This window comes from Panthera leo, chromosome A2 (genome assembly GCF_018350215.1).
Source record: "Panthera leo isolate Ple1 chromosome A2, P.leo_Ple1_pat1.1, whole genome shotgun sequence".
Classification (NCBI taxonomy): Eukaryota; Metazoa; Chordata; class Mammalia; order Carnivora; family Felidae; genus Panthera; species Panthera leo.
This window is the reverse complement of record NC_056680.1, coordinates 33,440,578-33,466,565: the sequence shown is the minus strand read 5'-3', so window position 1 is coordinate 33,466,565 and position 25,988 is coordinate 33,440,578. Positions and strand designations below refer to the sequence as shown.

The 25,988-nt window shown below is 41.4% G+C and overlaps 1 protein-coding gene across 3 annotated transcripts in view; it reads right to left on the bottom strand.

Annotated features, from left to right (window-relative positions):
- SLC25A26 (solute carrier family 25 member 26) overlaps positions 1 to 25,988 on the bottom strand; it is a 136,817-nt gene that overhangs the window by 19,061 nt on the left and 91,768 nt on the right. For 2 of the 3 annotated variants that reach the window (XM_042929921.1, XM_042929923.1), the window contains exon 6: positions 13,874 to 13,918. The exons of the other annotated variant lie outside the window; for it this stretch is intronic. In XM_042929921.1, coding sequence (XP_042785855.1) covers positions 13,874 to 13,918 — 45 coding nt within the window. The remainder of the gene's footprint in view (positions 1 to 13,873; positions 13,919 to 25,988) is intronic. 3 annotated transcript variants of the gene reach the window in all.

The following is a 25,988-nucleotide window of genomic DNA, read 5'->3' as shown; positions in this document are numbered from 1 at the left end:
CACTACCATACACAGCTCACCTTCTAATACAACTACATTACAATATGTAAGTTATTAAAATATTGTGATGTCTGTACAAGTTGTTCAAATAATGTGGGTTTGTAATGGAGGGTTTTTTTAAGGACCTATCTGAACACCAAAACATTTTAAATTGCCATAATTTTTCAACCTAAGTACTTCCACCTCCATGGAGGTCTAATGGTTACTGTGCAGGCAGATAAATGACTAGGGAGTGTAGGGATGAGGGCAGAAAGTGAGCCCAAATGTGAAAAACCATAGTATTGGGAATCTCAACTCCTATGATAGAGGATGCGTACAAAAATAAGTAAAACTAAAAAAGCAGATGGCATCCTTTACCTAATATTGGCTTATTTATCCCAATTCAATGTCCTGTTTCTTTTTCAAATAAAAACTGAAATTTTCAGATGAACCCATGCTTATTTGTTACCATTTCAGGTCAATGAGAAATTTCAAGTGGAAGTAATGAGACAGGCAGAAATTACTCCTCATGTTGCTTACATGGTTGTTTCCTGATTAGGAAGGTAAGTGACAACAGGTAGGCATGTTCATGGCAGAACTACAAGATTCTACATAAGAGCAAAACATCTCCTTTGCTCACTATTATCCTCACAGCTGCCTGGGGTCTGGTTCACAGCTTAGTGTCTATAACTTTTATTAAGTTTCCATAACATAGCTTGATTACAAAATATTTCCAAGAGCTTAGATACTTCACTTCGAAGTAATTTTACCCTTACAGAAAGTTGCAAAAATAATATGGTTCCCATATACCGTTCACCCAGCTTCCCCTAATGTTGACGTCTTAAATGACTATAGTACAACGAAATACAGGAGATTAAAGTAGGTACAATACTACTCACATACAGTCGAATTTCATCATTCATACTGTTTATAAAGATATGCAATTTTTAACATGAGCTTTTTTATTTTTTATTATTTTTTTTATTTTTGAAGGAGAGAGAGAGAGAAAGAGAGAGAGAGAGTGAGCACGAGCAGGGGAGGAACAGAGAGAGAGGGAGACAGAATCCGAAGCAGGATCCAGGCTCTGAGCTGTCACCACAGAGCCTGATGTGGGGCTCGAACTCACAAACTGTAAGATCATGACCTAAGCTGAAGTCGGAGGCTTAACCGACTGAGCCACCCAGGCGCCCCTAACATGAGCTTTTTTAAAATTAACATTATTTCTATCATCCATTAGGATATCACGAGGAATCCTGAATACCTATTGGTAGCACAAGAAAACAAGTAGGTCGTCTTACTTTCCCAAGCAATTCTTCACTCACGGCTCAAGGCCTATGAGAGGAAGAGCGGCATGATGCAATTTGGCTTTCCCAAGCATTCCCCACCCCCCCACCCCCCCGCCACCAACCCCAGAGTAACAGCTACTAGCCTGAGTATTCATTCAAAGGATAGAAAGCAAACACCAAGTTCAGTGCTATGAAACGGCTAGGAGGGCAGGCCTGGGTCAGGTGTTTTCTATTAGAGCATAATAGTATGAAGCATGAAGAGAAGGCTTTGTTTTTCACTTCAAAAGACCCGCCCGAATGTACACTATTGTCCTATAAATGAGTAACAAATCGAAAAAAAGTGTTCTGGCTTTAGTGCAGGAAAACTCACAGTTTGGGACCTGAGCTGTCATGCTCAAAAGTAGTTACGCAGCTTCCAGCACTGCAGGCTTATGAAACTTGACCAATGCTTTTGGGGGTACAAGGATAGGCACGCGTACAGGATCATTTCCTCGAGTCCACATTAATACCCTCAGGTGACAATTTATTTAGACGAAACAAAAGACAATCCTCTGTGCAGGCCTTAGTGTTGTGAGTCCACCACCAGAATGTTGTGGAGACAGGAGAGATGCGATGTACTAACGCTCTCCAGACTGTAGCTGACAGGGCCACTGTGGAACATACACTTTAAAAAACAAAGCAACAGCTGCTCAAAATGTTATCATCCAATTAAAATTTTTTTTAACATTTATTTATTTTTGAGAGACAGAGCATGAGCGGGGGAGGGGCAGAGAGAGAGAAGGAGACACAGAATCCGAAGCAGGCTCCAGGCTCCGAGCTGTCAGCACAGAGCCCCACACGGGGCTCAAACCCACAAACTGGGAGATCATGACCTGAGCCGAAGTCGGATGCTCAACCGACTGAGCCACCCAGGCACCCCTGTTATTATCCAATTAAATGAATCATCTCTCTGTAAGTAGTCATATACCAACATGTCTTCAAAAGAGATCTCCAAAGCAAAGTTTTAAACCGAAAAAATTACTAAATACAATCGAGACCACAGTCAAGCTCTCACTTCTGCCATACTATGGCTCTGGCAGCATCATCAAATGGCTACAGTAGTTTTCCTAACTGAAGGTAGATGTACCTAACTGATGATTAGGAATCATTTATAATACACAGGCTAATTATAGTTATAATGGCGGCTGCATGGAAACCATTCACAGATGTGTCAAAGCACCAACTTTGTGTGGGCTGGTATGTAAACTTGTTTTTGGTGAAACTGTATTTGGTTCGTTGGGATACTGAGATACTTGACTTCTAGACAAGTTAAGGTGGTGAAGATACAAAGAATTTGTAACAAAGTCTTTAATGAATGACTGTGGTGGTAATTAAAGGTAATAAATAACTCATTTATTATTCTTGAGCAAAATCAAGATGGGCTCAAATGCTGAGTTGCTTATTAATATCGAGGTTTTATAGTTAAAAAGTATTAATTTGGGGCAAATGTGGCTAAGTTTTACTAGAGAGGCATTTCTTCTGATTGGGTGCTCTCGGAGTTTTCTGGCTCTGGATGTCTTGTCAGTTTTGGGTAGGGAAAAGGGGTCCTGTTCTGTTAACAATATCTAGACATATCACTGAGTAACAGTTAAAATAAAACAAATTACGGTAACTCATGCTCATGATATTGACTGGGAGTCAACAAAAACAGGTATGATTATTTTTAATAATTTTGCCTGCAAACGCACACCTGGCTTACTATATTTAAGGAACAATATTTTTGAAAGATTTTTATGGGTGAAATGAAAGAACGGAGGGACTGCACTGCTAAGCCCCATGTAGCTGGAAACAAATATACTGGCAAGCCTCCTTCCTCAACAGCACCAGAAAAATATACACAGTAAGGAGTCACTGTTTTCACTGACCTTCATGAGCAGTCTCATCTCACCCCTAACTCTCTAGGAGAGAGACCTCACTGCCTTCCCCACAGGCCCTGCCCTGTTCCTTACAGAAGGCTGGCAAATGCCTGCTCCCTAGATGAAGAGCAACAACCTAGTGTTTGATAACTTCACCTCTGTGTAAAGAGCAGGGGAAGACAAGAACTGGCCAAACATCACAATCCCAAGTTTTCATTCTCGGCCCAGCAGAGAACCACAAAGACCGGGAATGGCCAACAGTTTCCACCTCCAGGACTCCCAAGTGACGGAGGTGGACAAGGCTTTCCGGCGAGCTGTTATGTGGGTCAAAGGTTCTGTTTAGGGTCAGCTGGACGCAGGGCTCTGATCAACGGGGCACGGCAGCCGAAGAGAGACACCGGAGCAGCAGCAACGCCATCCCAGTGCGTACTGAAGCCAGACAGACTAAACAAGCACCAAAAATGCTGGCAAATAACCAGAGCGCAAATTTAAAAAACAAAAACAAACCTCCCTCCTTTTTTCTCATTTTTCAAAGGAGGCTTCATGTGAACCTAGACATGGGTCCTCTGAAGTCAACTACTGGCAAGGTATATAAACTCCCAAGAAACTGGAATCATTATAGGCATTTAAAAAAAATTTTTTTTTTAATGTTTATTTATGAGAGACAGAGATCATGAGCAGGGAGAGAGGGCAGGTAGAGAGAGAGAGGGAGACACAGAATCTGAAGCAGGCTCCAGGCTCCAAGCTGTCAGCACAAAGCTCCATGTGGGGCTCGGGCTCACAAAACTGCAAGATCAGGACCTGAACAGAAGCCGGATGCATGCCCCTAGGCATTTTTAAAGTACTATGTTTGATAATCTGATGAAACTAAAGCATGGTCAACTCACCTCTTTTCTCACACTTTGTCTCAGCAAAAAAGCAACGTGACTCAACACAGTCATCTTCTAAGGGACTGTCTCTTTATCTCCTTACAGTCACTAACTTGCCCAGGGAGGAGATAAATGTAAAAAAGAAAGAAGACAAAGGAAGAATCCTGCCGTGGTTTTTACTGTTTTTGACCAAGGACCCTAACCCCCTACCCTCTAAGATGTCCCACTGATGAGGCAGGCTTAAATCTGACCTTCAGGAACAGAACTGCGTGGTGTCGTCATCACTGTGGCCTCTCGCTGTAGCTACCATGGACGGGCAGCTGGGTGCCCAGGTCACAGGAGGGCTGGGGGAGGAAGTCAGAGCTCCAGAAGCCACGACCTTGCCAGCTACCGTCTCAGGGCCCCTGCTAAAGAGGCCAGTCCTCCACCCTACTTAGTGTTCCTGGACATCTTTTTTTCACTCTCTGCCTTGGCCAAACCACACAAAACAACAACTTACAAAACATTTTGCTTACAAATGGAATCCCACCTAAAAGTAAGAGGAAGTTTTTATTTTCCTAACTCCCATATTACGGGATCTCTCTCTCTCTCCCTCTACCTGAGTGGCCCTAGAAACAACAAAATGTCACCTATTACTTTATAAATTGAATGAAAGGGCACTAAGATTTTTTTTTTTTTTTGCACAAAGTGTCTCTTATCTTCCAGGATGCAAATTAAGAATTCAGATGTTCTTGTAGTTTTTGAATTGTTCAAAGATGCCTGCTTCATTCTGCGATTTTGCTAAAATCCTTATCAGCTGCTTACATTCTGACTCAACTGGCGGTCTGGACATACAACAAATACTTTGGTCTTATTTTCAGGTGTTTTCTTCCACACTGATATATTTAATTTAGGGTACAAGCTTACCCTAAGCTTGTAGCAAAAATCACACACACACACACACACACACACGTAAAACAGAGCAAAATCTGTTACCCTTCCCTTCTCAATCTTTAGCATGCCTTTATTAGCAATCTATGTTTTGACCAAACATGTCCATTACGACACTAGAAATGAAAGTGTGTACATGAGGACAATGAGCACTGAGCATCTTCTAAACTACTATTATTTTTTTTAATTTTTTAAATGTTTATTTTTGAGAGAGAGAGAGAGAGACAGAGACAGAGACAGCCTGAGCAGGGTAGGGGCACAGAGAGAGGGAAACACAGAAGCTGAAGCAGGCTCCAGGCTCTGAGCTGTCAGCACAGAACCTGACATGGGGCTCGAACTCACGAACTGCGAGATCATGACCTCAGCCAAAGTTGGACACTTAACCGAATGAGCCACCCAGGCTCCCCTAAACCATTACTCAGATTGTTAAGAGGTGTAGAATTTTGTCGTGGGTTGGAATATGGTGATAGACATTTTAAGTGTTATCAAAATAAGAATCAAGAATAAACAAGTTATTTATTCTTCCACTTGAATAAAACCAGGTTTTTCTAAAGTACTAACTTCTAAAAACACTTAAAGTATACATCAAAAATCTAAGTGACGACTTTATACATTGTACTATAACTCAAAGAATAATCCCCTGACCTGATTTCTAATACAAAGCTAAGATTTCAGCTTACAAAATCATCAGCATGGTGTCACAGTCTTACATAACCAAAATTATTTTATTTTCATTTTACTTCAACAGTTGCATCTGAACTTAAAGCTTGCATTTCTTCTAGTTAGTGCTTTGCAACTTTGTAACACCTGTGGCTAGAAGCCTGTTTAGACCAGACCACATTCTTAAATAATCCTCTAAACTACACTGCTACTTCTGTTAAATATTCAGTTAATACAAAAAATGTGACATTCTTACAAGGAATTTTATCATATCCTTCCAAAATATGCTTATTGTTGACCTAAAGCTCAGTAAGAGTAAACCCATATGCTATAGTGGTGGACATACTTCTAAAAGAAACTCATTATAAATGAAACAGTTAATATATATTATCCAAGTCTGCACTGAATTTGAAGAAGAATGCTAAACTTCAATTAGTAAATCGTTACAGACACCTGCTGTGTAAAAGAACTATTAACAACATAAACATATACATAAACAATCAGAAGACAAAATTCCTTCCTCCAATAAGCGAAGAACTACAAGAAATTAAACACAAACACACAGAAAAATGTGGTCTGGCTTTTCTCATTACCATAAACTACCTGTGCTCACCCTTGGCCGGTCACAGGGCTGACTCCTGAAGCAAACACTGTTGAATCCCTGCCCAAGGACAGGAGAACCACAGATGCTCGGGAGAGTCGGTCTAAGAAATATGCCAGCCAGTGTTTTTAATCTTTATACTATCAAGTTAAGGAATCAATGCAATTTGAATAGGAGATAATCTGTGGAAAGTGGTTATCATGGCTCCTGGTGCATTGTAACTTAGAGAAATGTTGGGTATTATGGTGTTACTACAGTTACTAACATTAACAATGTTAACACAGTAAAAGGGTGCTGGACAGGAAACTGAGACTTGGTTTACAGATGAAGACAACCTCTCTGAGCCCCTTTCCTTGTCTTAATGCAGACGACAAGGCCTCCCACCCCAGGTTGTGGGTGATGTGAATCAGATGCTAATGAACGTGTAGTGCTTACTTATTAGCCCAGTGCCTGGCACATAGTATCTGCTCAACACACAACAGATATGTTTTTTAAGTATTCAGGTGATACAAGGTCCTAACTGAACAAATTTTATTAAAGTGCTAGGAAGGGAATAAACAGGGGCTATGGTTCCTGCGGAGGGAAGATGAGAAGGTCTTCCTCCAAAGAGGGGTGGAAAGGGAAGTCCTCTCTCTGGTGACATATGGCCTAAGGCCTGGGGAAGGAGAAGGAGCTGGCCAGGAGAAAAGCCTAGGGAAAGACCTAGAATGGAAGCTCAGTGAGGAAAGGGACTGTCATCTGTCCTCTTTACCATGCTATCCCCAAGCCGAGAAGTTCCTGACATGCAGCAGGCTCACTACTACTGAGTAGTGCTCAGTAACGATGTTAGAAGAGCGTTTATGGCAGAGGGCACAACAAACGTAAGGGTCCTGGGTTAAGCAACACCCCAGTTGAGCAGCCCACAAAGAACCGAAGGAAGGCCAGCAGTAAGTGGAGACACTGTGGCTGCAGTGTGGTTAGTGGGTGGGTGGCAGGAGGTGGGTGACACAGGAGGGGGCCAGAGGACACAGGAACAGTGTCAGCCATAGCTTAAACTCTAGATCTTATTCTTCTTTCAAAGAGATGCCACCGATGGGTTTAAGGGACAGTGGTATGACTTGATTGATTTCTTTAAAAGATCACCCTGGCTGCTGTGAAAAGAACATATTTTAGAGAAGCAAGAATGGACTCGGGGGACCTTCTGAGGAGCCAAAGTGCCAAATGAGACAAAAGGCAAGTCCGAGGCCTCAATGAGAGCAGTGGACTTGTTGACGGGCTGGGTTATCGGGATGGGAGGAACGGAGAACTATGGAGTAACTCCCAGCTTTCTACTTTAGCTAGCAGCAGATACTTGTGCCATTTACTGAGAGGGGGTCAACACAGGAAGACTGGCTAGAGACAAGCAGAATGAAAGCCAAAAGTTCTGTTCTGAACTGGTTCGCCTGAGAGGATCCTGGGAAGATGGCGGCGTAAGAGGACGCTGGGCTCACCGCGCGTCCTGCTGATCACTTAGATTCCACCTACACCTGCCTAAATAACCCATAAAACTGCCAGAAGACTAGCAGAACGGAGTCTCCGGAGCCAAGCGCAGAGGAGAGGCCCACGGAAGAGGGTAGGAAGGGCAGAGAGGCGGTGCGCGCTGCACAGACTGGCGGGAGGGAGCCAGAGCGGAGGGGCGGCCCGCCGGCCAAGCAGAGCCCCCGAGTCTGGCTGGCAAAAGCGGAGGGGCCTGACAGAGTGTGTTCCGACAGCAAGAGGGACTTGACATCTGGAAGGTTATAAGCTAACAGCTCTGCTCGGAGAACGGGAGGGCTGGGAGGGAGAGCTGTTGAGCCCCGGACGGCAGAGCTCAGCCTGGCGGGGAACAAAGGCGCTCGCCAGCGCCATCTCCCTCGCCCATCCCCCAGCCAAAATCCCAAAGGGAACCAGTTCCTGCCAGGGAACTTGCTCGCTCCGAGCAAACACCCAACGCTGTGCCTCTGCGGATCCATCCCCCTGGCGGGTCTGACTCCCTCCCGGTGCCACAGGGCCCCTCCCGAAGCGGATCTCCGAAGGAAAAGCGAGCTGAGCCTGCCCCTCCCGCCCCTGTGCACTTTGCCGATCCACCCAGCTAATACGCCAGATCCCCAGCACCACAAGCCTGGCAGTGTGCAAGTAGCCCAGAAGGGCCACGCCACCCCACAGTGAATCCCGCCCCTAGGAGAGGGGAAGAGAAGGCACACACCAGTCTGACTGTGGCCCCGGCGGTGGGCTGGGGGCAGACATCAGGTCTGACTGCGGCCCCACCCACCAACGCAAGTTATTCAAGACAGCACAGGGGAAGTGCCCCGCAGTCCCGCACCACTCCAGGGACTAGCCAAAATGACGAAACGGAAGAAGTCCCCTCAGAAAAACGTCCAGGAAATAACAACAGCTAACGAACTGATCAAAAATGATTTAAACAATATAACAGAAAGTGAATTTAGAATAATAGTCATAAAATTAATCTCTGGGCTTGAAAACAGTATAAAGGACAGCAGAGAATCTCTTGCTACAGATATCAAGGGACTAAGGAACAGCCAGGAGGAGCTAAAAAATACTATCAATGAACTGCAAAATAAAATGGAGACAACTACGGCTCGGATTGAAGAGGCAGAGGAGAGAATAGGTGAACTAGAAGATAAAATTATGGAAAAAGAAGAAGCTGAGAAAGAGAGATAAAAAAAATCCAGGAGTATGAGGGGAAAATTAGAGAACTAAGTGATGCACTAAAGAGAAATAATATATACATAATTGGTATTCCAGAGGAGGAAGAGAGAGGGAAAGGTGCTGAAGGGGTACTTGAAGAAATTATAGCTGAGAACTTCCCTGAACTGGGGAAGGAAAAAGGCATTGAAATCCAAGAGGCACAGAGAACTCCCTTCAGACGTAACTTGAATCGATCTTCTGCACGACATTTCATAGTGAAACTGGCAAAATACAAGGATAAAGAGAAAATTCTGAAAGCAGCTAGGGATAAACATGCTCTAACATATAAAGGGAGACCTATAAGACTCGTGACCGATCTCTCTACTGAAACTTGGCAGGCCAGAAAGGAATGGCAGGAGATCTTCAATGTGATGCACAGAAAAAATATGCAGCCGAGAATCCTTTATCCAGCAAGCCTGTCATTCAGAATAGAAGGAGAGATAAAGGTCTTCCCAAACAAACAAAAACTGAAGGAATTCGTCACCACTAAACCAGCCCTGCAAGAGACCCTAAGGGGGATCCTGTGAGACAAAGTACCAGAGACATCGCTACAAGCATGAAACCTATGGACATCACAATGACTCTAAATCCGTATCTTCCTATAATAACACTGAATGTAAATGGACTAAACGTGCCAACCAAAAGACACAGGGTATCAGAATGGATAAAAAAACAAGACCCATCTATTTGCTGTCTACAAGAGACTCATTTTAGACCTGAGGACACCTTCAGATTGAGAGTGAGGGGATGGAGAACTATTTATCATGCCACTGGAAGTCAAAAGAAAGCTGGAGTAGCCATACTTATATCAGACAAACTGTACTTTAAATTAAAGGCTGTAACAAGAGATGAAGAAGGGCATTATATAATAATCACAGGGTCTATCCATCAGGAAGAGCTAACAATCATAAATGTCTATGCGCCGAATACAAGAGCCCCCAAATATATGAACTGGTTCGCCTGAGACATCTTGAGTGAGGACGTCAACTAGGAAGCTGGTCACAAGAGGCCGTACCTGAGAGGAGGTGGTCCATGACAGAGCTGTAAGGACAGCAGTCAAAGCCAAGGGACAAGGTGAAATAATAAGGGATGGGTCTTTGTCAGGTAATAACAACCACATCATCTATCACGTTTCTCTTCTGGTTGGGTTGCCAGAAAGTTCCAAACACAACATAAATCTTAAAGGAAAATTTTCTTCTTGGGAATTCTGGACATGATAATCTACCTCTTTTACTTTTTCTCTTCTTTACGGTGTCAGGCTTCTTTCTTGCAAACATAAACAAAATTTATTTATTTACAAAATTGCAAAAATTTTATTTTATGTACAACGAGAAAGGGAAAACAGAAGAAATGAGGCAGCGTAGTGACATCCCTGGGGGAGTCAGGAGGACTGGCCCCCACATCTCCTTGCAGAGTGTACAATAATAGACACATCAGCTGAACGTGATGTGGGGGTGTTGTGCTTCTCCGATCGACCCCAAGCTCCTCAAAGGCATTAACCCTCTTATTCATTTTTGCATTGCTGTGAAATGGGCCAGCGTCCAGCTCAGAGTGCACAGACAATACATGTACCCTCACACCATCTGTCACCCATTTGTAAATGCAAGGGACTGAGGCCTTGCTCCAGTACTCTAAAACTCAGTTCTCTGTTGTTTTAAACACAGGACAGTGTGTGATTAAATACCAGTAAGGAATGCACACAAACGTGAGGTAAGTTTGGATAAATCTTCAAGGCCTGGGTTGGAAGACTTCAAGGAGGGGAAAAAACAACAAAACTCAACTGGTCTTGGAAGATGCACAGTGTCTGGAGATGTGGAAGCATATTTCAGAAAGCAGCCAAAAAACAGAAGCAGGAAGGAGTCTATTCTGGCTGGAGGGAAAGGATTTTGAACAACGAAGTACAGGGAGAAGGGAGCTGGAAAAAACCGTGAAGACACAGAGCGGACATCCATGAGTGCCAACAACTTTAGGTTTTAGAGTTTCAGAAAGTTACAAACCGCTGAGAACTTCAAAGAGATGTTGAATGAAGATCACATAAATTCAATGTGTAGAATGGATAAGAGAGTAGAGAAAGTGTCACAACTGCATCTTTTAAGTTAATAAGAATCTGATAAGAAGGAGGCCACAGGGTCCACAAAGTCAGAGTCCACCCAGACCTGCTGAGTGATGTGCTACAGACAGAGAAAGAGACCATGAAATTATAACCCAGGGTTTGAGACCGACGGGTCAGGAGACGAGCAGTATGCTCAAGAGAAATGAAGGCAGAAGGAGGAAGTGATTCGAGAAAAAGGTGGTACCTTTAACTGCGGGCAGAAGAGGCTTCAGATGACAGTGGCCACTCTCTGTTTCCAGACCGCTCCCCCACTGCCCCGCCCTTGCAGCACAACACATACGCGATCTGCTCAAGTCCTTGTGGGGAAGAATTTTCCTTAGTATTCTCACATAAACATAATAGAAAAGCTCTTGCACGTATTTGAATCTCTCTATGGGTACAAAAGCAAATGTGAAATGGATTTGCTTTGACAAAATAAAATTTATTTACAAAATTAAAAAATTTTAAATTTATTTACAAAATTGTAAAAATCTTATTTACAAAAATAAAAGAAGTGGCCAAAACGGTCTCCTACGAAGCACTGTGAGTTCACATTTGGACATTTAAACAAAAAAATATTGTTATGGAAAAAGATATTCTATATTGTCTAGCCATGAGAGAACTGCAAATTAAAACCACAAGGAGATACCAACATACTATGAGAATAGCTAAAAAAACATGTTTTTAATCTAATGATTTAACAAGAAGTGACACAGGTGCAGAGCAACCGGGACTCTCATGCACACTGCTGCAAAATGGGGCAACCTCCACCTCGGACAGTGTCTTACCAAATTAAACTTGTATTTTCCCTATGACCTCACTCCTAGGGACCTACCCAAGAGAAACAAAAACGTATGTCCCCATACAAGTACCTGCATGCAAACTCATAGCAGCTTTACTCGTAATCACAAACCTGGAAACTGAAATGTGTATCACCCAGTGCACAGGTAAACAAACCCTACTGCAGACCTCCATACAACGGGATACGACTCAGTGACGCAAAGGAAGTAACTTCTGGTACAGGCAAAAATATGAACGAGCCTCAAAAGCATATTCAGTGAAATAAGGCACAAAAGGCTACATGGTACGACTGTATTTATAAAATATTTTGGAAAAGGGAAAACTACAAATATTCTGGATTTGGGTTAAGGTGGTAGTCACAAGCCATTTGTCAAAATGCATAAAAATGTACATTCACAAAGGGTGAATTTTCCGGTATCAAAATTACTCAATAAACCAAACTTTAAAAGAAAAAAGAAAAAGATAGCATTTTAACATTTGTTCAAAGACAACTGTTAAGGTGTAACTTTATTATCTATGATTACTCTGAAAAATTCTAGACATTTCTTAACTAGCTAGAATACTACAAATGTCCTTAATACTGAGAAGAAATAAACCTCATGCTTTTTCCCTCTTTGGGCCTCAAAACATTCCTATGCAAAGATAGGGCTGTACGGGTGTGAGTGTGCTGTGTGAATGCTGCTTATTGAGGCACTAATAAAGTGAGTCTTGTTTCCTGGACAGCTGTTGGCTCCACTGCTCTTCCGTCAGAAACAGAAGAGGAGAGCTCTTATGCTCATGGAATGTGGCCTTCTCATTGGACAGCTGTTACGTCATGCCCAGAAACACTGCCCAGGAACCCATTCTCAGCACGCACCACGAAGAAAACGGTAAAAACAAAAATGACAACAAAAGACCCAAGAAACGATTATACAAAGTACATAGATATAAACGAAGCTGTGCTATTTAAAAGCAGATCACTCCTAAGAAATATTTCTCAATATTTAATATTCCAGATTGTCTTTTTTTACGAGTCATGTTTTACCTCATCTTATTATCCTTAGCATACAACCTCAGAGTTCAAATATATCTATTTTTTACTTTTCAAAACACATTTTGTATGAGCATGCTTTGATTACTAATTCCATACAATTATGAGAGTAATGATTTTACCCTTTGTATTATCAAATGCCCACCTAGAGAGTTTGCCATTTTACAGTTTGGTCTGCTATAAGCCATTTTCAGTTGAACAAGGGCTTTCAAATTCTTTGGACCATTATGCACATTTTCCGTCGCAACCCGAGAGAGAGGTGTGTGTGCGTGTGCAAGCAACACTGAGGCTGTACGAAATAAGACTTATGCTTACCACGAGATGTTCTCTAATATTTCCTTTCGCATTAGAGTCCTTAAAATGCTGTCAAATAGCCACACAATCCATATCATGACACACAATTTTCAAAATCATCGCCCCAGAAGATGGGGGGGAAAAAAACCTCATTAACATTTTTGCCTGTTTTAAACACAGGCTTTTAAAAATTCACCTAACTATTTGTCTTTAAACACATGAGTGACCTTCCCTGAGGCTGACTCACAACTCACCACACTCTGTTCTCCCTCGGGGTCCCCAGCTGGCTGGGGTGAACGGCAGAGATGGAAGGGACCGTCAGAATGCAGGCCTCTGCTGCTCCCGGCCTGCAAATACTTGGGACCTTTATTTCTGTCCATTTACCCACCTTGTTATTCCTTGGCCTCTACATACATGCACGCACACACGGAATGAAACAGAATTCCACCAGGTAGAAAAAGGGTTGCAGTAGAGAAGGAAGTAAAGCCAAGTTTTTTCTTAACATCCATGCATTTCAGTCATGCCTGCTGTGCTGATTTTCCAGTATCAGAGAGAACAAGTTTAAAAGGCTGAACTGGCATATAAATCACACACAAAAAGTATTTTCAACTATCAACAATTTTGAGTTTTTAAACTGCCAGTCAATATTCTATTCTACCATTCCACACTGAAAATGGTGGGCATGGATGTGAATCAGGCAGAAATTTTATATGAAGATTGGAAAACTTACTTTTAAGGACTCCCACAAGGGAAACTGGACCAATGAGAAAGGAATCTGAAGAGAAAAAAAAAAAAAAATCAAATAAATTAGGCGGGAAAGATCAGAGTTTGCCTAGCCCTACTATATGAACCTATAATTATTGTTTATAAGCCTTAGTTCATTTTAACTTTATGTGTATAACAAAACTAACATTAAATTTATAGGTGCAGTATATACAGTTTTCAGAAAAAGAGTTAAGCTGTAACTGCCTGTAGAGTTCTACTAACTTTTTGAACCCAAGGGACATAAAATGATGGTGTGAAACCCTTTTGAAACAGAAAGAGAAACACAGTACAGAGATCTGGCTACTGAACTGACAAAACAAATATTTCCTATCACAAGCAATAAGGACTTTAAAGACTTGACATTTTTCTGAAGAACCAGAGCTGTCTACTCCTTAGCAGGCCAAATGTTGGGGTTTAAAATAGAAACAGGGAGGTGCTCCTGGGTGGCTCAGTCAGTTGAGTGTCCGATCAGGTCACGATCTCACAGTTCATGAGTTCAAGCCCCACGCTGGGCTCTAGGCTGACAGCTGGGAGCCTGGAGACTGCTTCAGATTCCCTCTCTCTCTACCCCTCCCCCCCACCGCCTCTCTCACTCTGTCAAAATTAAATAAAAACATTTAAAAACTTAAAAAAACAGACAAACAGGGAGAGGGAGCAAGACTGGGGGAGGAGGAGACAGGGCGGGGGGCAGAGCAGGATGGGAGAGAAAAGGAAGGGAAGGGAAGGGAAGAAAAGAAGGGGAGAGGAGAAGAGAGGTGAAAAGGGAGAGAAGGAGAGGCCCAGAGGGAGAGGAGAAGAAAGGAAGAGAGGGAGAGGGAAGGGGAGGAGGAGCAGGAGAGTACGAAGGGGTAGAGAGGGGAGGCAGGCAGAGGGAAAGAGCAGGCAGGAAACCAGAGAGGAGGCCACAGAGCCACTTACAGGAGGAAGTGGAGAAACAGGGAAGGAGGAACAGGCCAGTGTGGCGGTGGGAAGCACAGCATGTCAGCAGTGCAGGGGCCCAAGAGCACAACTGGGCCTGAGGGCCGGCCAGTCCCCACGGGAGGCAGGGAGAGGAGTCATCTGCAGTAGCCAAGCGTGACACTGGAGACAACCAGCGCACTCACAGTGAGTTTGCAGTCATGTGGACAGCAATACGCGCTAGAATGACCAAGCACTTCTCATGTATCAGGCACTGTGCTAATAAGCACTTCCTAAGCTTTATTTCACACATCACAACAACCCTGTGAGACAGGTAGGTATTATTTCTCTCCCCATGTTACAGGTGAAGAGGACGTTCGGGGATGCTGGATAACTTGACTGAAGACACCCTAAGAAGCCAAGACAATCTGACTCCACAGCCCCGTCTGCTACTCTGCCTGAAACACCTCTCAGTGCATTTACTGCACATAAATTCACCCACAGCACAACCTGTTTGCTTTCAATGACATTTTCTAAAATTGGAAAACAGAACCACACCTCCCTATTTCCTAAGACAAAAATACCTCAATTCCAGTGAACACCACCCACTAGTCTTGATGACATCCCATCACTGACCAAAAAGGCATGGCCCCAGTACCGTTTTCTGTACTCACTTGAAAGGGGAGAGTAAAACGTGGACTTTGGACAGTGTCGATATGCATATGGGTGTGTGAGTCCGTGAAGGGTGTGTGTGGTAGAGACCACGATTCTGAAGGCATTAACGGACAGTTACCTTCACACGAATCGAGGGCATTAAATTACTTCTAAAGTATTTCCATTTAATCACAAATTACAAGTCTAGTATCATCTGCCTTTACTCTGCTGGAGTAAATGATGGCCCTGAGTTTCAGAGTGGACACAGAAAAAAAGATCTATCTTCTGCTCAGGCAGGAAATGGCAGTAAGAAAAAAAAAAATGACGGCAACAGTCTAGTTTAGGCTGACAGAGTAGAATCTCAGAGAAGTTGGCTGTCTTCAGAGTAAGCAGCACCCCACCCTGGATGTCAAAATTCCACAACAGGGGTGACATTTAGTTTAGTTTTTGTTGTCACCAAAATGTGAAAGCACCTGACAAAACGTCCATTCTGAAACTAAAGTGCTGTATTTTCAATTAACTATCAAGCCCCCCACCCAAACCGACTACATATTAGTTTTCTAAAAGCTTTTCTAAATTTCAAAAAAATTTATAGTGTGTAATAAAACACACAAGAGGGCTGTAACAGGTACTAGGATGATAATGACTTTAATTTTCTTCTTTGTACTCTCCCCTCCCTAATGTAAATATTTCACATTTTAATAAGAATGTAAATATTTCACATTAATAAGAAGAAAAAAAGGCCTTACAACTTATTGTAATGGTCCATGGTAGCATTCTTTACTTCTTGATTAAAATAACCTGTAAAACTTCATTGTACGTTACTGGCACTTTTTTGGTACTTAAAAAAATAATAATAGATTTTGAATCCTGTTGATGTACATTTTGCCCATTTTCCTCTATTAAATGTTATTCATTAAATTGTTCCTTCAAATTTAAAGAAGTAATGTAAAAGTCATACAGTTGGAATGGCCAAACTATTCCACTGGGTATTTACCTTAAAAAGTGAGCCGACAGTAAACCCCAATTTACTCTCTAAAACAAGATTAACTGACAGCCTAAGGTGATTAAATGTGCTGTAAACGCTTAAATAATTAAATTTATTTCTGGTTTCTGGTAGTGAAATATCCCTTGTAAGATCAACTCCTGATGTGTAAAAATTTTTCAAATATTCTTCAAGTCAAGATCCTATCGAATGCTTTCGGTCGTTTACGAGAGGAACAAACAACAATGAAAATGTGCTGCATGCATGCGGAAGGAGGGCCGCCAGCAAACAGTGCTCCACGGCTAAAACAAACACTTCTCCAGGCTGCCCGAGAACACGGGCCAGTCAAAGAGCTCACTCCCTCCCCGAATCTGGTTTGGAGTTACATAACAGTGATGTTTCTTCAAAACGTGGAATTTTAAACCCCAAACAGATGTAAGCTGTTATTCCAAAACGTTTTATAGATGTAGAAAATGAATAGCTGCACTCAGAGGTCTTATATTCCAAAACACAACATACTCATTTTATTGCTCTGAAAGTTACAAAATGCCTCACTGTTGTGACCTTTTTAATGCCCCCATTTAAGATGTTTTGTTTGAATAAGGTTGTTATGACCCAGGGCACTAATAAGCGAGCGGCAGTAAACTCAGCTCCCATCAAAGAGGCAGATGCAGAGAGAGAGAAACCTGCTAAAATTTGACATGGACTCCACTCAGTAACAAACACAGTAATAATTCTATACAAGAGAGCATGTGAGGATTCCAGGTGAAGTAGACAAAATCAAATATAGGTGTGGTGAGCAGGGGAAGTGTTGGCTATTGCTAATGAAATAGAGAATGTACAAAATTACATTACAAACACGCTTCACCTCTGATTAAGTAGTGGACTAGAATCATCACTGAAGCCAAGCAATGCTTTGAGCCTTGTGATCTTAAAACAAGTGTCCCTCATCTTATGGTCCTTAAAAAGTAATGAAGTGATTTATAACAAACCAAGGTGATACAAAGGTAATGATATCTAAGGTATTATTTACCACCAAAATTCTATTTTTCCGTGGAAAAGTCGTATCAGCATAACACTTTCTTAAAAATAAGACTTGATTATAAGCTACAATGAATACACTACTATTATGAATGATCTAGGAACCATAAGAATAAAAAGTATGTTTTAAAAGCTGTGAAAGCTATTGTACCTTGGCAGAAATAACCCCAAATTCTCTAGCAATAAAACAAACAAAAAAATTAAACTTTTTGCTAAGATCTCAAATTAGAAGGATTCATACAGCATGGGATTGGTGGGCCTGCTATGGATATTGGATATCACAATGGGTCCAAGAACTAGCCCATTCCGGTTTTCAAGGGACCCTCCAAGTGACCCAAAGAGATTCTCCTTTTGGCTGTGTGACAACGTCCAAATTTTTATGATTGATTTAGGGTTTTCCACTTCAGTGTTGCAGTGCTAACGAAGCCATTCTCCTCTTAAATAGGCTGTGCCTTTTACCATTCACCCTAAGGGTAACAAAGGACAAATCAAGCTGAAGAAACCTTGTGCCTCAAAGTAACTATTGTTCCAAATTTTTATTTTTATTTTTTTAATTTAAAAAAAAATTTTTTTTTTAACGTTTATTTTTGAGACAGAGACAAAGCATGAACGGGGGAGGGGCAGAGAGAGAGGGAGACACAGAATCGGAAGCAGGCTCCAGGCTCTGAGCCATCAGCCCAGAGCCCGACGTGGGGCTCGAACTCACGGACCACGAGATCGTGACCTGAGTTGAAGACGGACGCTTAACCGACTAAGCCACCCAGGCGCCCCTGTTCCAAATTTTTAAATTAAACAAAAAAAGTGAGAGCCATTTAAAGCTGGTCTAGTGCTAGCTAGCATTTGACAGCAACGAATTCTAACAGTAAACACACATTGATTTTTCAACTGAACAGCCATTATCCACTCATGTGCACTGTATATAGAGAATAGAACATCTACCTAATAAAGGAAATTAACCTAAAATTAGGAAAAATTTTAAGTGAATTATTCCTGAGGTTTATAAGAGATCCTATAAGTCCTAAAACATCTTTCCAAAAAAGCACAAAGACAAAAGGGCATCAAAATCTAATAAAGAAAAGGAGATGCATGTGAGCAGTTTGATTCTTAAGTAAATCTTTTAGAACTCAGCCAGGAGCTTTGAGGATATCACCAATCATTAACTCCATGTGCTAGGCACAGCATATCCTTAGTGAATTTTGGCACTGAAGGTAGTGATTATGTGTTCTTTCTCTGCTTTCTACAGAATCCTCCTATACATATACATATATATATATATATATATACACACACACACACACACACACGTATATATACACACACATGTATACATGTGTGTGTATATATATGTATATACATATACATATATATGTATATATATGTATATATATGTGTATATAAATGTATATATACATGTGTATATATACACATATATGTATACACACACACACACACACACACACACAAACACCGTTCTTTGTGGTGAAAGACTGAATGCTTTCTCTTAAGATTATGAACACAGCAAAGATGTCTGTTCTCACTTCTGTTCAACACTACACTGGAGGTTCTAGTCAGTATAACTGGCAAGAAAAAGAAAAAAAGCAGAAAAATTGGAAGGAAGCTGTCACTATCAAAATGACATGATTAGGCATGCTGAAAATTCTGAAGAATCTTAAGGAATCAATATACAAAAAAAAAAAAAAAGAAGAAGAAAGAAAATAAAGCAACAAAATCCCTAAATGCTAGCAGCAAACTAGTGAAAAACAAATGTTAAAAAAAATAATCTGTTTAAAGGTGAATTAAAATTCAACTAGGGAAAAAAGTTAACAGAAGACTTGTAGGACCTATGTATTTAGGTGACCAAATATTTTTATGAGAAATTAAAGAAAAATAAAAAAATACAGAATACATTGTCAATGGACTAGGGGACTCAATATTGCTAAAATATCTATCTGTCAAATAATCTATAATTTCAATGAAATCCCAAATATAATCCCAGCAGGTTTTCTTTAAAAAAAAAAAAAAAAAACAGACAAGCTGATTCTAAAAGTTACATGACAATGCCAAAGACCAAGAATAGCTAAAATAATATTGAAAAATCACACCAAATGCTAGGAGACCAACACAATTTGATTTCAAGAAGTACTATAAAGACACAGTAATCAGGATAATCATCAGGACAACAGGCTTAAGCACAGACCAAACAACAGAAAACAGTTCAAAAACATTATTTTCAATAAATAATTCTGGAACAGCTAGATATCTATATGCATAAAAATGAAACGTGACCCCCAACCTCATAACCATATACACAAATTAATGCAGGATGAACCGCTGACTTAAAAATAAAAGCTAAACCTATAAAGCTTTTAAAAGAAAACAGACCAGAATATCTTGGCGACCTGGAAGTAAGAGGAGATTTCTTAGAACATAAGAAGCAATAATCACAAAATTTCTCAAAACTGAAAAATCAGATTACATTAAATTTTAAAACCTTTGCTTATCAAAAGGTGCTACTAAGAAAAATCCCAATGACATCTGTAGCATCAATAAAATTCATCCTAAAATTCATATGAATTGTCAAGAGACTCCAAGTAGCCAAAAGTCATTGTCTTTAAAAAAGAAGGAAGTTAAAGTCTCATATTTCATGATTTCATAGTACAAAGCCACAGTAAGCAAAACGATGTGGCAGTGGCATCAAGACATACAAATCAATGGAACAGAGAGCCAAGAAATGACCCCTAGCATATACATAATCAAATGGTCTTTGACAAGGGTCCCAGGACAGTGGGAGGGTGTTCTCTTCAACAAATAGTGCTGGGGCACCTGGGTGGCTCAGTCAGTTAAGCGTCCAACTTCAGCTCAGGTCATGATCTCACACTTGGTGAGTCTGAGCCCTGTATGGGGCTCTGTGCTGAGAGCTCAGAGGCTGGAGCCTGCTTCGGATTTTGTGTCTCCCTCTCTCCGCCATCCCCTGCCCACACTCTGTCTGTCTGTCTCTCTCTCTCTCAAAAACAAACATTAAAAAAAATTATCTTTAAAACATAGTGCTAAGAAAACTAGATACACACATGCAAAAGAATAAAGTTGGACCCTTACATTACACCATATAAAAAATTAACTCAAAATGGATCAAACATCCAAATGCAAGACATAAAACTATAAAACTCGTTAAGGAAAACATAGGGGAGAACTTTCGTGACAGTGTATTTGGCAATGCTTTCTGGGATAGGACACTAAAAGCACAGGCAACAAAAGTAAAACTAGACAAATGGGACTACACCAAAATTTAAAACTTTTGTACATCAGAGTACACAATCACTAGATTAAAAGGCAACCTACAGAATGACAAAAAAAGATCTGTATATCAGGTATTTGATAAGAGATTACGATTCAGAATATAAGGTTAAGATTGAGGAGTTAAAAAACTCCTACAGCTCAACAACAACAAAAACCTAATTTCTAAATGGGCAAAGATTTCAATAGACATTTCTCTTGAAAAGTTTTACAAACAGCCCAAAATCATGTGAAAAGATGTTCAACAGTACTAATCATTACAGAAATGCAAATCAAAACCACAGTGAAATATCACCTCACACCCATTAGGAAACTACCATCAAAGAAAAAAAGAAAAGAAAGGAACAAGTATGGGCAAGGATATGGAGAAACTGAGCCCTTTGCACACTGTTGGTAGGAATGTACAATGACAGCCATTTGGAAAACAATAGGGCAAAATAGAATTTCATATGATCCAGCAATTCCATTTCTGGGTATACACCCAAAAGGACTGAAAGCAAGGTCTCAGAGAGGTATTTGAACATTTATGTTCAAAGCAGCCTATGTGGTTCCACCACAACCCAAAGGTGGAAGCAACCTAAGTGTCCACCTGTCCATCAATAAATAAACAAAATATGGTATGTGTGTACACACGCACACAATGGAATATGAGCCTCAAGAAGAAGGAAATTCTGACAAATACTACAGAATGGATGAACCCTGGGGACATTATAACCAGTAAAATAAGCCAGTAACAAAAAGACAAATACTGCATAGGGGCATGTGGGTGGCTCACTCGGCTAAGCATCCAACTCTTGCTTTCACCCCAAGTCATCATCTCATGGTTCGTGGGTTTGTCATGTTGGGCTCCCTTGCTGAGAGTGCAGAATCTGCTTGAGATTCCCTCTGCCTCTTAGGGGCACACGTACCCCAATGTTTATACCACTGCTTTCAACAATTGTCAACTTATGGAAAGAGCCCAAATGTCCATCAACTGATGAATGGATAAAGATGTGGTTTATATATACAATGGAATACTGCTTGGCAATGAGAAAGAATGAAATCCTGCCATTTAAAGCAACGTGGATGGAAGTGGAGGGTATTATGCTAAGTGAAATAAGGCAGTCAGAGAGAAAGACAGATACTGTAAGTTTTCACTCATACGTGGAACTTGAGAAACTTAACAGAAGACCATGGGGGAAGGGAAGGGGGAAAAATAGTTATAAACACAGAAGGAGGGAAGCAAACCATAAGAGACTCCTTTTTTTTAATGTTTATTTATTTTTGAAGGAGAGAGAGACAGAGTGTGAATGGGGGAGGAGCAGAGAGAGAGGGAGACACAGAATCGGAAGCAGGCTCCGGGCTCTGAGCTGTCAGCACAGAGCCGGACGCGGGGCTCGAACCCACGAATTGTGAGATCATGACCTGAGCCGAAGTCGGACGCTCAACCGACTGAGCCACCCAGGCACCCCAATAAGAGACTCTTAAATACAGAGAACAAACAGAGGGTTGATGGGGGGGGGGGGGGAGATGGGTGATGGGCAGTGAAGAGGGCACCTGTTGGGATGAGCACTGGATGTGATATGTAAGCAATGAATCATGGGAATCTACCCCCAAAGCCAAGAGCACACTGTATACACTGTATGTTAGCCAACTTGACAATAAATTACATTTAAAAAAAAAATTCAGGTCTATCAAAATGCAAAGAAATCATCTTTTAGGTATCAAGTTTAATTTACCAAATCATTCAAAATGAAAAAAAAAAAAAACACAAAATCACACCAGCTTTTACGCCGCAAGTAACTGATTCTAGCACACCATTCAACACTAACTCCTAGCAAATGTTCAACACTTGCATTAAGATTTAATCCTGCTTCCAGGGCTCTGCACACAGTACTTACATGGGGGAATTATGGTATCGAGGATAACCAATGTATGTATGACTGAGCAGAATGTAACTGTGAGGTCCCAAGTAGATAGAAGTTGTGCCCTACCTAAAATGATGAACGATTTTTGTCAGTTGGGATTCTTAAAAAATAAAGTTGGAAATACTTTTAAAAGTTTGCATTTTGTGTAATAAAGTTTAAAAAAATCTATATATAAAGACACACACATATGCGTGCACACACACACACACACACACACACACACACTGATTCATTTATTTTCATTGGCTTCTTTAATGAACTGTGGATCACCCCAAAATTCCTACAACAGTCACTCAGCAACGAGTGTGATACTTGTTAACAAAACCTGAGCTTTTCTTCCGCTGTGTAAGAAGCAAAAGAAGAAGTTCATTTTCAGTTCTTCACAGAGTCGTTTCCAATATGTTAGGTTGTGTTGACTTAAGCCTTCTAAGAAAACAGCCAGAGAGTATGTATATAGCTGAGGGAGGTGCTTGAGAAATTTCACAACCAGAATTCCTGTCAAGATGTTAGAACTCTGGCACAGGGTCAGGAAACAGATGTTTTCAGTTGGAATCTCAAGCAACGGGAATCCCTTACAAAACATAACCAGGTTGTTCTTCAGATTTTTGTGTGCGAACGAGAGCGGGCGTTTGCATGTAGAGTCACTCGGCTTTCTCACCTAGGATTACATTCAGCCTGTTCAGCCAGCACGCTTAGCACTTTCCTCAGCAAGTGTAAGAGAGGGGGAGGAAAAAAGGAGTAACCAACCCCTCAAGAAGTCCTACAAGAGAAAGTAGATTATTTTTCTTATTATTCTACCAAATGTCCTTGTTCACGGAGGCACACGCTTATTTACCCAGGTTCTCCCCATTTCTGAAGCAATCCGTTTTTCGGTAATAAAGATGTTCTAATTAATGGTCTCCCAAACTCTAAGGAATACAAATAAAATAAATAAAATTTAAAAGACCAGCCGGGAGCAATAATCTCACCAAATATCCAAATCATCTGTATAGCTACATTCTTTGGGCATTAATGCAGAATTACAACTTGAAAAGAATCATAAAAAAAATAAAAATAGGTCTGGATAGGGGTTGCACTTGCACCCTGACCACCTCCCCCACTCCCCTACCTTCCTCTCTCAGGACCGCTCCCCCACCCCAGCCTCAGCGGAATGATGCAGTGGGACTAGAAGCATAAGCGAAGTTGCCCCACGAACATAAAATGACAAGGAGGCTGAGCAGCAGAGTGGCGCTGACCAGTTCACAGCACGGTCAGAAGAAAGAAGAAGGGGCTGAGGAGCCAAAGACAAAAGAGCAGCGGCTTGCTAAGGGCACGAAGGGAGAGGGGTCTGGCTTACTCCTCACTGCACCCCAGGGCTTGGCATCACAGAGGGCTCACTAACGATCACGCGAGTGAATGAGGCAAAGCGAAGGAACGGAGGAAGGGAAGGCAGGTACTAGGGCGGGTGGCAGAATTAGAGGAGAATCCAGGTCTTTTGGCTCACAGGTCACTGAATGCTCTTTCCATTTATGAACTAGTGATTTAAAATTTTTCTTAGAACGATGTTCTGAGAGCTGATTAATAAGGGGGGAAATATCAATCATATGCAAAGGGGATAAAATACAAAAACATATCCCATTCATTTCATTTGTTAGTTAAGTCAAAAGTCAGATGAAAATGCACATACCGTCTCCACATCCCAGGAAATAAAAGCTTTGGACAGCCACGTTATAAATATATCTCCAATGGACTCTTATTTACTTCTAACAGAAAACAGCTTTAAAACCCAGATGGCAAGAACCATAAACCACCTACTTTGTACCATCAAAGAGAAGCCATGCTTTCAGAAGAGTAACCCTGTGTGGAGTTTAGGGCATTAGATAAATGAGTGTAATCAACTGCCACGAGACAGCGCCCGCAGTTTTCTGGTTTCTTTATCCTCAGTTGTGCTACATGTACATGGGTTGGGTCCTATTATTTAATTGTGAACACTCTCCACAGCTAGCGTTTGACCACAACCATGAAACTACTGTATGCATGTGAGCCAATAAGAGAATAGCTGGAGAGACGGGAAATAAACTTTAGGATCTGATACAGATTTTTTTTTAATTATGTGTAAAAATAAATATTATCTAATAAAAGGAGGAACAAGAAATTAAGCCAGATTTTATCAGTTAGCTTTGATGCATGACCAAAACAACCCTCAAATCTTAGTGGCATCAACAAACTTGTTCTTCCCATTCACACTGCAGGTCAGCTATAGGCTGGCCATGGCTGGCTTGAGGCAGTGGCTTTTGTTCCAGGTGTTCTCTGATTCCAAGGCCCAATCAGAAGCAACAGACCGTGTGTGAGACATACCATTCTCCAGGGAAAAGGTAGAAACTGAGAGTAAGCTGCTACACCTCTTAGGGCTCTTCCCAGAACTAGAGAGAACACTCTGGCTTCCACATACCTTCCACAGACCAAAACAAATCATAGTACCAAGCCTGACTACAGGACAGGGAGACAGTGCGAATCACTTAACTATAGGCAGGGAAGTATAACTGATCCTATTATAAGGAAACAAGCGAAGAAAGGAGAATTATAATATAATTTTCCCACAGATCTTCCAACTTCTGTGCCCGATACTTTTCTCCTCACCGTTGGTTAAGTCTAGGCCAAAGCATACATCCACAACCTTTAGGAGAAAGATAAAATGAAATGTCCAGGGCCAAAGAAGATTCCAGGAAGATGATGACATGAGCCTAACACCTCCACCTCCCTCACGTGACCCCTACTACTATTTTCAATCCATCTGCTCCAACAGATAAACAGGCCTGATGTCTGTGGAATAGTAAATGGCATTGAAGGCTTAGGCCCTTTGGACTTCAGAACAGGAGACTGGGATGTGTACTTCTAATTTTTTTCTAGGAGCTGGACAAGTGCTCAGAGACTAGCCTCTTGGAACTCTGAAACAATGACTGTAAACTAAGGATTCTAGAAAAAGATGGACTGTGGAGGTCCGAAGACCCTTGGGGAGGGGGGCAGGTCTCCCTAAATCATTCAAGGCCAAGGTGGGAACTGGACCCTTATGAGCTGACAAGGAAAATATGACAACACATAACAAGGTTGAGCATCTAGAAAGACAGTTACCAGTCAGGGCAAAGGAAGCAAAGCCACAAGTGAAGAGAGCTATCTGAAGAGTAAGAGGCCCTTATGGATCAGAAAAATAATAAACGAACTTAGTGAGATTTAACTACAGCAGAGAGAAGTCTTCCTGCATCTAAAAACACAATTTTCCAAATAAACCATACAGCAGATTAAAAGGAAGGAAGGAATGGATC